Source organism: Primulina huaijiensis, chromosome 15 (assembly GCF_012295235.1).
Source record: "Primulina huaijiensis isolate GDHJ02 chromosome 15, ASM1229523v2, whole genome shotgun sequence".
Classification (NCBI taxonomy): domain Eukaryota; kingdom Viridiplantae; phylum Streptophyta; class Magnoliopsida; order Lamiales; family Gesneriaceae; genus Primulina; species Primulina huaijiensis.
In genome coordinates, this window is record NC_133320.1 from 19,247,028 (window position 1) to 19,259,450 (window position 12,423).

At 35.1% G+C, this 12,423-nt stretch overlaps 2 protein-coding genes across 3 annotated transcripts in view; one reads left to right on the forward strand and one right to left on the reverse strand.

Moving 5' to 3' along the window:
• Positions 1–694: 694 nt before the first annotated feature.
• On the reverse strand, positions 695–8,097 carry LOC140959152 (uncharacterized). The gene is made up of 13 exons (XM_073416947.1): positions 7,884–8,097; positions 7,690–7,718; positions 7,489–7,591; positions 6,696–6,867; positions 5,640–5,825; positions 5,045–5,205; positions 4,685–4,961; positions 4,142–4,356; positions 3,796–3,898; positions 3,192–3,711; positions 2,108–2,868; positions 1,741–1,939; positions 695–1,341 (listed from the first exon to the last, which is right to left on the reverse strand). Exons 1-13 carry the CDS (start codon positions 8,053–8,055, stop codon positions 1,198–1,200), a joined length of 3,042 nt encoding a protein of 1,013 aa, XP_073273048.1. The 5' UTR covers positions 8,056–8,097; the 3' UTR covers positions 695–1,197.
• Positions 8,098–11,982: 3,885 nt separating this feature from the next.
• The window catches only part of LOC140958703 (callose synthase 10-like), a 50,013-nt gene continuing 49,572 nt past the window's right edge, over positions 11,983–12,423 (forward strand). Inside the window, exon 1 of one of the 2 annotated variants that reach the window (XR_012171828.1) lies at positions 11,983–12,410. Coding sequence is in view for 1 of the 2 variants with exons in the window: in XM_073416260.1 (XP_073272361.1) it covers positions 12,203–12,410 (208 nt within the window). In the remaining variant the exon portion in view is untranslated. The remainder of the gene's footprint in view (positions 12,411–12,423) is intronic. The other variant, XM_073416260.1, reaches the window with a different exon arrangement.

The window sequence follows — 12,423 nt, forward strand, 5'->3', positions numbered from 1 at the left end:
GAAAAGTAAAAAACAAAATGTTTTGGTTTGTAACAATATATAGGCTGAGCTTAGGGCTATGGCAAATGGAGTATGTAAGTTACTATGGCTAAAGCTAGTTCTTGAAAAATTGAAATTGACTGAAAAATGTCAGTTATGCAAGTTAAAAATTAACATCGTGAATAAATCAGTACAACATGATTGTACAAAATATATAGAAATTGATAGACACTTCATCAAAGAAAAGCTTGAAGGAAGAATAATTTGTACGTCCTTTGTCACATCTGACCAACAGGTTGTCGATGTCTTAACAAATAGTCATTTCAGACCCAAGTTTGAAGATTTCAACTGGAAATTGGGCTATTTTGCTCTAACTAGAGAGTGTAATAAATGAAAAGAAATAAAAATATTGTGATTAATGTCAAATAATTTGATTGATATTTTATTCATTATGGTTTGATACTAATTAAAGTTAGATTGTGAATGTGATATAGAAATAAGTTTTGTATTAATTATTCAAAATAAAATTATTTCGTACCACACATACGGTTGTCCCTATTATTCTTGAGTATTAATTATTCAAAATAAAATTATTTCGTACCACACATACGGTTGTCCCTATTATTCTTGTCTATCTTCAATAATATAATACCAAAATCATGCCACAAGCATCACGTTCACACATCAATAAATCCTTAAATCACACAATTCTCATAAGCCAGCCACAAAAAACCAACTGAATGCTGAAAAATAAACTCAACTATGCAGAATACATCTTACATTTCGTCAAGCTTCTTCTTTTCTCCTTGAGTCTGGCATGCATCGAGCCAAGCACCTTGATCCAAATTTAACATCTCGTTAGCAACTTAAGGTCTGTACACGCAGCCATATTTCCAAAAGCCTTACTTAAAATCCAAAAAGGAATCCATGGTGATCATTAACGTGATTCAATTTAATTGCACTTCAAGTATTAAATTTGCATCCATCTCTTAATACAATTTACGCATGATGAATTCCTCTTCGGATGCTAAGAAATCGAACAAGTGTAATATTGGGATTTGCACCACGGTATCTGTAATTAATAAATAGAAGAGTGCAAGCACAAGCACGCATGAGGGAAAAAAGATGACCTGGCTATATTTGTCAAGTTTCTCTAAAACTAAATGGCTACATCTGAAAAGAATGTACAGGAAGGGCAAAAACACAAATCTCCGGAGTCTAGAAAGGGAGTTTGATCGATCCACTTGACGAAGTAGGGAATATACTAATGCTCTTCTGTTTTGATGCATCTTTTGTGGATTCAAGAGCTCGAGAAGCTTGCAGTGCCATCTCTGCATGGAGTTGCAGACACGCCATTGCTAGCTGCATTTTAAAACGAAAATATGATTATATTCACTGTGGCCAAAGGAACCAAAAAAATAAATCCAATAAAGGCAGCCACATTCAGATAAAATCCAAGAAAACTAGGTTGACCGTGCAAGAGATTGAAGGTCTAAAGAAAGCAAATAAGTAAAAAACCTGACAGGGGTTAAGAGATAAAAGTGGACCTCATATCAGTCAAAAATACAAAAACAAGCTTCAAGAACACCCATTAAAAGAATCAACTACAACATTTTCTTGCGATTTTTGTGAAACAAAAATTGTAGGGATTAACAGGACCATCTCGTAATTGCACTGGTCTATTAATCAAGCACAGAAGGTAGATAAGAAGAATGAGGATATGAAACTTCAGCTTCTATGTAAATGGTCATATTCGCGTACCGTGTAGCATTCTTTGTCTGTGTCTGATTCAGCCACCTGCACTGCCCATGTGCGAACCCACTCAAGCCCTCCAGAGATCTCAATATTTCCATCAACCAGAGCAGATGCAACAAATGATGGATGCAGGGCCAACAATACACACGAAGCGGTAAAAAGGACAGATCTCCTCACATACGATTCTGCATGATGGGATACCTCCCTGTTTAAAGTAAGCGAAAGATCTGAATCATGAGCATCCACCTAAAAGATTGCTGATTTAAATAATTTGATAAAAAATGAGATTGCCAAATTCTTTTTAAATTCAATAACAGTGCAAAAAAAAAATTCTACCCAGATAAACACAAGTTAATTGGTAGTCTGTCAATACCTGGATCGTAACATATCCAAAAGAGGGGATGCCAAAACAGAAGCTTCTGGGTGCATTGCTGCACACTTCATACATACACCAAGCATGTGGATGAGTTTCCCCAAGACAATAAAATCCCTCCCCAATAAATCAACACCATGCCTCTTTTTGTCAAACCCCTGCATAGCTGGAAGCATAAATGCAGCTGCATATTGTGGAAACCTGTTCTGTGAGTGCTCTGTCTGTATATCTTGAACTGCTGATCGAAGGCTCCATCGGCGGGTCCTCCCTCTCTTGATCTGACCTGCTTTGGATGGAAGTTCTCTTTCATATGAGTAAGACCAGTTCAATGGAGTTCCAGCTGACGGAATTTCCTTCCAGGACCCTGCTAGTGGAGGACCTCCATTTCTTGGTACATACCATGGTTGATCTGAAGTTTGTGTTATAAGGGACTTCGGTTGTTCAGATTTCAGGATTCTTGCACTTGCAAGCTCCTGAGCGGCATCTGTCATGACATCCAAGATGATTATCCGCTGACTGATGTCTATGTTAGGTGAATACAGCAGCTTGTTAAGACTATCAAGAGATTCAAGAGGACAGATGACAATCAATGCAACCAGTGCCCTTTGTCTTTTTCCTTCAGCTGATGCTTCTTCTCCTTCCACAGTGAAGTCAGAGCAACGGAGCATTAGAAGTGTTCTAGCCAAATCACCAGCCATATATTTTAGCTCGTCCGGTGATGCTCGAACCAGCTTCTCAGCGACATCAAGGGCATTCTCAACCTGCATATTGGTAAAAATTCCTCATTAAGGAATGTGCTCATGGAACACTTCGCGATTAACCCCATAAATAATTAGATACGTGATACTTTAAATAATGTACATCAGACTTTGCAAATGATAAACCATTTCTGGTATATCAGGGGGTGAGCATTAGTGACAAAATAAAAGGCAGTAGTAACACACGATGAAATACTTTGTATTTCCTGTGTGACAACTAACAGCACAACCTTATTTATCTTCTGATAGAAAACCATATTTTTCCTTAGAGTTAAATACTGAAGAAATAAAACACGCAAGGATGTTGCAAATATCCTTGAACTTACTCCCTCTGCATCATCCGATTTTCTTAGTGCTCCGATCACATCAGCCAACTGCGAGAACTTTCTTGTCAAATCAGTGTCATCATCTGTTAAGTCATATGGTTTCAAAGAGTCACTTGAGGTACCAGAATCCTCACTTCCATTGTCACTGTCATCTTCATCAAAGGCTGAATCATTATTTAAAGTTGCCGGATCAATAACTTCATCAGGGTCAACTAAATTAAATTGCACATTGTTTTTCACAGCTGTTGAGTCTTCACTGATCCCATTATCTTCATTCCTTTGAATTTCATTTCCAGGGATCATAGCATGAGGAATTTCTCTATCAGAATTTTCTTTCACTTTGAGCATTGTTGCTGTCGGAGGCCCTTTGATTGGGGTTGCTTTCCCAAACTCCCAATCTATTGTCTCTTCCTGGCAACTATCATCAAGATACAGAGGATTTTTGGGGTCTATGATCTTAGAAAATACAAAAGCAATACTGCTTGCCATTTTACGAACCAAATACTCAGGGCTCTCCAGCCTACCTGTCAGCCACATGAATTTAGTGGATCACAATAGGTCACCAATTAACAAGCATTTCAAAGGAGAGAAAAAGACCCAAAACCTACGACTGATCCCCTGTAGAATTGATGGCAGTGCATCCTTTGTAGCGTCTAGATCTTCTTTACCCATCTTCTCCAGGCAAAGGCCTAAAGCAGCGGTTACATCTGTATCTCATGTTAAGGAAATAACATCAACGATGTCATGACAGGAAATAAAAAGTACGGTTTAACATTGTTTAGAAGAAAATGTCACTGAAGCACACGCAATTAAATAATCGAACTATCAAAGTGGGTATTGAGCAGAAGATAAGAGTGGCTGAATCTATGAAGAAGTCAGGTTTTTACAAATCGTAGACTCAACAACTATCAACCTTTTGGTTAGTACTCAATAACTTATTACAAGGATACACACTTGTCGCTCAATTGGGGCTGATTGCACAAACTCACTTTTTGACCATGCTGCCACAAGGCGCTGTACTGTCTCCGAGAGACCCCGAGTATTAAGAGATTTTACTGATAAAGCATTTTCAGGGTTGCATTCAAGTACAGCAAAGTGAATAATCCATCTTAAGCAACAGGTAGGAAACATTTTCCAGAGTAAGAACTTCTCTCGAAAAGCAAACCTGAGAGCAGCAAAAGGTAGAAACATAATCACAGCTTCATGGATAAGCAGAAATCACAGTCTCACTGAGAAAATGAAAACTAATTCCGAATTCTATTTGAATAAATTGTAGAATGTTGAGCTGTGTTAAGCATGCCCTTGCACATTGTTTCTTATTGATTGATCATCCAAACTTCATTCAGGCTTTGTAAAAGCAATGTCGACACAGATTAGTAATTTATCTTTCCTTGGTTCCTTTATGTTATTATAACAGTGTCAAATCATGGGAGAACGATAAAAAGAGACTTCGTTGTTACAAGGATCGTGCATGCCATATAAATTCTTATTACCTGATCGAAGGTTGGCGCTTATAGAGGCGACCAAAAAGTATCCACAAAAACCAATAAGCCTCAGCATCGTTGACATTTTGATCAGCTAGTTGATGCAAGAGTTCTTCAGCTATTCTTTCAACAGAATGGGAATCATTCACCGTCTCCATGAGTTTCAACCAGAAACGGACACCTGGTTGTGACACAAAAATTTCATCGATGGCCACCCTAGAGCTTGATTTTAAGATGCTGCGAACATTTCCAAGGATCAATGGAATAACATCGCGTAATAGCTCACCTGAAAAGTGTATAAGCTAGCTATTTAATGAGCATAAGCATTCCATATAATTTTAGCTTCAGGATCTAGGAATTTCAAAATACCAGTATACCCTCGACGACAAATACGGACAATTGCTTCTGCAACAAAAAGAATACCACTATTCTTCTGGAAGTCATTTGCGAAAGATGAATCCAGAACTAACTTATCATCCCACTCCATCATTCCATGGAAAAGCTGAGTCGTGATTCTTTTAAAGAACAAACTGGAATATAAAGTAAAGGATAAAAACAGAACAAGAGCAGCATGGACAAGTTAATATATGGTCATAGAGATAAGAAATTATCCATTAAAGAAGAAAAACATTTGTATACTCATTGATGTTCCACCAGTGCCACCACTCAAAGTTTAATGAGCTTTGCAATGGGAAGTAAAAACCCAAAATTTATCAAACACATTCAGGTGCTCTCATGCTCCTTTCTAACAAGTAATTTTCCCTTGTGGACAAAATCAAAGGTCTAAAGTGATGCTAGATTATAGGTGAAGCACAATGCAGACACACGTTCCACGTGCTTCATCGAAAATAATCTCAAAAAATCCCTATTCATGAAGGCAAACTTCAGTCCATATGAACACAGGACACATATTTTGTGGATAAACAAACAGGAACCCGTCTTAAGTTTGTAATGATCAGGATACCGAGGAGAAAGTGAAGTTGGAGCGCCTTGTCTTGCTTTATCAGGAATAGATGTAATTAGCTGTGAGGCCCTAGAAATAACCTGCTCGAGTTGTTCTTGGCCAAGATCTTCAAATTGACAACCACCACAGAAATCTCTAACCATCTGAAGCACCCCATTATTCTCCAGCAAGCAAAGAACAAGCAATCTATTTCACAATATGTTAGCAAGAATATCAGTACATGCTTTCTAGAGAGAATTCCATCACCTAAACATACTTTTGAATGAAAAAACAAGTAGTGTGGTGTAATCTACACATGTAACTTGTAAGACATACTTAACTGGTAGCTAATATACAAACAAGGTGAAACAAAAGCCCCGACATAATTGCTCTTTTAAAAAATTAGAATGTTTGTCCTTGATTTATTAGTCAAAAGGTTCAACTTTCTCTAGGACCAAATTACAGTTCACCCCTTCTAAACAAATAGATAGAAAATTTCCAATTTATGTCTCACAAATCAAAGGTTGCAAATCATAGCATACCAGTAAAGATTAAAAGCCCTATGCAACACATATCAAGCCAAATCCAATAAGAAATGCTCAGCGTTAGAAACTAACTAAGCAGTTTCAACTAAATCAGCGGCCAAGAATCCACATAAGTCAATGGTGGAATTTAGAGCTTAATCACTCACTCTATGAACCAACCAAATGAAATTGCTGAAGTGAGTGAGTTATCAACCATACATACCACAGAAGACATTAAAAAATATCAAAACAAGGCAACCCTTAATATAAAAGTTCCTCGATCAACAAAATTTTTAATTTTGTTAGGATAACTCAATTAATTGACAGAATTCCAGATAAATCTGCAAAAAAATCAATGACTTCATCATTTATAAGTATGGATTAGAGACATATAAAATAGAATTATAAAACAAAGTTTTTATGAAACTTGTTTGATGATTTTAAGCTAAGATAAGAATGAATGAAAACAACAGGCAAAACAAAATAAAATGTGAATAAATGATAACATCAAAAGATTAGAAAGGATGTGATAAAAAAATTATTTACTTATTACCTCTCAGCATTTGAGCACACAGCATTTGAATCATGACTACCACTTCCAATCTGCTGTAGACAAGGAACCACCTCATAAACCATCTCAGCAGCACAGCCGTTAACGAAAAACACATCATATGACTGTTTCCTTGCAGAAGTTGGGAAGCACGCCAGCCAATTGGAAGCAACATCTTTATGAAATCACAATATCTTTTAGAGATAAACTAAAGCCACATCATAGGGCAAAATGAAGTATAGCAGAAATCAAGAAGTGAAACAAAACAGGTTGAGCATATTCAAACTTCACAACAGACGAGGCAGTTTGAACTATGGGTTAAATTTCCAGTCAGAAAATTGGAAACTACTCAAGCTCCGAAGCATGAACAATGTATTCTAGTTCATCTATCTACGAATAGATGTACAAGTATGAATCAGAACAAGGAAAACATAACTATTCTTCTGCATTGGAAATGAAAAGCCTTGCGTAATAGTCGTGCAAGATAAAATTTTATTACACATGCAACATGTTTCTAAGGCAGTAAAAATTTCCAATTATTTCATATAACGGGGTAAAATCTTGTGTATGCATGCTCTCAATTGCTAAATACACCTAAGCTAGTTCATACGAAAATGCATTCATCTATCCATTCAACCATGAGCATAAAGATTAAAAAAAAGAGCAAAAACAGTAGCAGGGCTCAGAATGCGTGATAAAATGGAAGTATAAGGACATAATAAAGCCACAAAAAGTATTATGGGGCCAACCAACCCTTTACAAATCAAAAAAATTATCAAGGATAAAAAAACCTTACCATACAACAAAAATCTGGCAAATGCTCGAAATGCGGAGCCCTTGTAGAAAATATTCCACCACACAATTCTCTCATCTTCACTGGGAAACTCCATAGCCAACAACTGCCCAAAAAGTTTCAGAACAAATCAAAATCGTTTCTTTTCAAATTTTCTGAAAATTCCCCACAACTAAATTTAGGCAAATTTACATCTATACGGACCTCATGTCGGAATTTCTCGTCAAGACAACCTACATATCCAAAAAAAAAATTAATAAGTACCATAAGCTAAACAGTCACGTGAAATGCTGTTAATACGCAATGGAATCAAACAAACTTCACAAAAGTTTGAAATCAGATACACTGAACATGCATGTAACTAAAAGCAAAGCGGCAGTATTAATCAATGAGGAAACCTGAAAATGAATTGGTATCAAGAGGAAAGAGGGAAGCGGCGAGAGAACAAAGAGCGACAACAACTTGATCGACTTGGCTGGCGCCATTGATTGCGGCGATGACGTCACCAACCTTCTCCAGTTGTCTTCTCTCCAGTTCTCTCCGTTTCTTCTCTGCCGAGGGCTCCTCCATTTCCAAAGTCCAGCTAAAGAGTTTGACAGAGGCCAACGCCTTACAATTAGAAATAATCTACCAAAAAAATAAAAAAATAATTTTTAATTATTCTTTTTTGAGAATATTTTTAAAAAAAACATTATTATAAATATATATTATGATACAATATCTTCACAAAATTGCGATTTCCGTGGATTCTAATGCTTTTTTGTAAAAGTTCGGTAAATTTTTTCACTTTCCAGATTGGTTCAATTTTAACATGTACAGTCCAAAATCTAAACCGGATAAACCACAGGTGGGCCGGTTGTGGTTCATGAATAATTTATTTATTTTATTTAGTTTTGTCTTTTATTTAAGAAAAAAAATGTGTAGTCCTAACATGAAAGTTGAACTCTTTAGTTTGGTAATTAATGAATTCTTTAACAAATGTATCATATTTATATATATAATTTTATATTCAATTTAATTTGTTTAATTTAATCACTAATTTATGGATAATTAAAAACACATTTGAGCACTTTCTACATTTTTTTAAAAAAATTTCAAAAATGGAGGTTCGAACTATTACCGTAACCGACGATTCATGATATAATCGTTAAGGAATGCTACGATTAAAGATCAAACTTTTTTTTAACCGACTTATTCTGAACCGTGGTCATGTATATTGTATACCTCTTCTCAAATGATATAATTAAACAAATAACTTAGTAAGTCAAAATTGAAACCCAATTGCATAATTTCGCTTTCTAAACCAATGGAAACGTAACTTGTTAAATATGTTGCGTTTTGAGTTGAAACTTGAATGCACTATCAAACTAAACTACATAACCTATATATCATCAATTTTGATGAGCAGGTCTGCTAGCAGACATGGCCCATGGGGTTAGGTTTGGGTCAGGATTTTCTTTACCCTTAGCCGTAAACATCTAACATGGTTACGAGCCACATTGTGAACCGGACGGTTCAAGTCTGGGTCCAATTAACTATCGAGTACAGGCATGGACCAACCTTTTTTAAAAAACAAATATGGTCATGCTAAGACGATCAAATTTTACCGTCCTAGCGCGAGCTCCTCGGTGCTGCAGCCTGCATGTTCAAAAGGGTGCGCTGGGACAAGTACAGTATACCGCCCTAGCCTGCTCTTCACGCAAATCTAAAATCTTTTTCATTACATTTGCAGGAAAATGCATATTAACAAAGCGTTTCTTGATTCTATTATCGTATTTTTGTGAATATCAGGTATTTGAGATTTAAGTACAAGGAAATGATAAGCGTTATTGTTTTGTGCGTATCTAATGAAAATACAATCAATAGTTTTTGGACATATCTTTAACTTATTCGGAGTGGGTATTGCTATCTCGACAAGAGACCCCACACTAGTAAGTATTGGAAGGAAATAGTTCATCCGTTCTATAACTCATATAGACTTTTTTCTTGCTTGTTTTAGGACACATTGTTTAAAAGGTAATTTGCTGTTAGACAGCTTCCCTACATGTTCTGCGGTAAACCAAAATTTAATAACAATGCATTCATTGTTTTTTTCAATGTGTGATTATTTTTCTCTTCAATGCCATTTAGCTGAGGACAATAAGGTGTGTTTCTTTCGAGTCTGATATCATATTGAACACAAAAACTCAGTAAATAATTATTCATATTCACCTCCACGATCACTTTTTAGCACTATAATTTTTTGTTAAGTTGATTCTCAACTTTACTTTTGTATATGACAAATTTTTCTATGGCTTCATCTTTACTTTCGAGAAGATACACGTAACAAAATTTTGTAATATATAAAATATTTATTTTCATCAAGTGGTTGCACTCTTTTAAATCACATACATATTTGTGAATTAGATCAAGAGGTCCATCATTTCTTTCAATTGTTTGAAAAAATGATATTGTTAGTTTTTCCTCCACACAAGTTTCACATTTGTGTTGTTTATCGATTTCAGAACGTATGAATACTTTTCAAGTTAATTAATTTACGGATAGTATCATAATTAACATGTCCTACTCTACCATGACACAACTTGAAAGACTCAAGCAACTAAATAAAAGAATTCATTTTATTAATCACGAGCTTAATAGTCATCACAATGAGTTTGAACAGACAATCGCTTACATAACATTTGTCAACAAACATTTTATTCTTAGACAAAAGAACCTTATCTGAATCAAAGACAATAAGAAAATCATGCTTGTTTGAAGCAAACCAGATACTAATTTTTTCCGAACCTCTGAAACATATAGCACATTGTTGAGTCATCTATTTGCCGTACATCATCTTCAAGATCATTTCCCTCGACCCTTGATATTTGAGGTCGCATAGTTCCCCATAAACAATTTCTCACCATTAATCTGATTCATCCAGAGTTGCAAATATGTGCTTATCGGAGCAAACATGGCGTGTGACAACATTATTATTCCACCACTCCCTTGGATTCGACCCAACCAAATTGACTTCAGAAATAACATCGCAAAGGTTCATATCTGAAACATCCTTAGATATGCCTTCCATAAGATTGAAGGGTACAATGATGTAATCAACCAATGGCCCACCACAAAAGCATGTTAATATCATCCATACAACAGATAACCAAATTGTATTAAGATTTGGAACTAATACAAATTGTGTGTGAATTATGGAATGGAAAAGCAGTTAAACATTGTTCAAGATCGGCTAATGAGATAGTTCATGCTCTTGCAAAAATTGCGCTCAATGCAAACAAGGACGTGAATTTTTTTTATTCAGTGCCACTTTTTTTATATGTACAAAGATTGCGTAACTGGCTGATTTTAATATATTTTAATTTTTTGAAAAAAAAACATTCTCACATGCAAATCATGTGAAAAAAATATCAGGGGGTATAAATTTAATGTGAGAGTGTCATTAAAAAACATCATTAAATTTAAATATTTGAGTATGAAACAAAACCCATTCATAAGAAGGGTTAAAATAACACTAAAGAAAACCAAATAACTAAATCAAGCTTATTTGAACTTTATTCAACAACTCTAGTGGTATAGTGATACTACGAAAAAAATTCTTTCAATAGGAAGATGCATGTGTTCGATCCTACATTAAAACAAAAAAAACATACACCCGTTGTAATAATAATAATAAAAAAAATCATAGAGTTTTATAATTTTTAGTTTTTTTCTTACAACCCAAATATTTTAAAGAGTAACGAGTAAATAAAAAAAGATAGGGTTATGAAATTCTTGGTTAAACTGAGAAAATTGACTAAATAGATCAAAATCGGAATTTTGGATTGGTTAGTTCAATCATTCTTTTTTTTTTTTTTTTAAATTTTGGTCAAATCGGTTTAATCGGTTCCGTTTCAGTTTTGAATGTAAAAAATCGGTTAAACCAATTAAATCAATATTTCATATATATAGTTATTATTGGACCATGATTTTACGATTTTTTTTGTTTCAGACTTTAAAAATATATTAGAAAAAAATTTCCAGTTTTAAACAAAGTAATAATTTTATTATTATAAATTCTGAATCATTATAATTATTTCATAATTTATTATTTTATTGGTTGTTTGAATGTAATAAAACCATATAATGAGTGATTTTTTTTTAAAAATTTAAAATTATCGTTTCAATTTAATGGATTTAATGGCTAAAATTGGTCAATTCGGTTGGTTCTAAAAAATTTGAATCCGTTCAATTTCGGTTTTTTCGATTAAGTCGGTTTGGTTTGGACCGATTGAACACCCCTAAGAAAAGATCAAAACTTAAATGTCTATATTCAATACATCCCACTAAATATCACCGTAACTCAACCAAGCCACTAAATATCACCGTAACTCATCTCATATTCATATATAATAATTGATTTTATTAATTAAGCATTAAGTAAATGTCCAAATTCCCAGTTCCAATAAACGCGTGGTGCCTCACGCTGTTAATATTGTACCATGCCTGGAAGAAATAAACCTTCCTGGAACCATCATATTCAAGTCCACGATACCGACAGAAATTGAAAACCACCCTTCCCGGCTTCACGTCTTTGCGAGTTGCAAAACGAAACTTACGCTACGCGTGGAATATTTCGTTCAAAACCTGAAATGGGGAAGCCCCAAACCCCTCAATACCCCAAATTCAACTATATCTGACGTGATTTTCGAATTGTTTTCTTCGCATATCGTAGATTATGGCTAGGGTTTTTGATAACTGGAACAGATTGGTGACTGCTGCGCTGCGGAGAGAGCAGCTGCGGACTATCGGGCATGGCGACGGGCGGACCTCCAGTGGAATTGCAGGCTCCGTTCCCGAATCGCTTCAGCGGACCACTAATATTGATGCAATTCTGCAGGCGGCTGACGAGATTCAATCTCAGGATCCTAATGTTGCAAGAATAAGTAAGTTGAAATG

Coding starts and splice junctions, on each gene's coding strand:
- LOC140959152 (XM_073416947.1), bottom strand. CDS start 8,055: ATGGAGGAGCCCTCGGCAGAGAAGAAACGGAGAGAACTGGAGAGAAGA. Junction 6,868..7,488: donor TGCCAGATTTTTGTTGTATG/GTAAGGTTTTTT, acceptor GATTTCATAAAG/ATGTTGCTTCCAATTGGCTG. Junction 2,869..3,191: donor AATCGGATGATGCAGAGGGA/GTAAGTTCAAGG, acceptor ACCAATATGCAG/GTTGAGAATGCCCTTGATGT.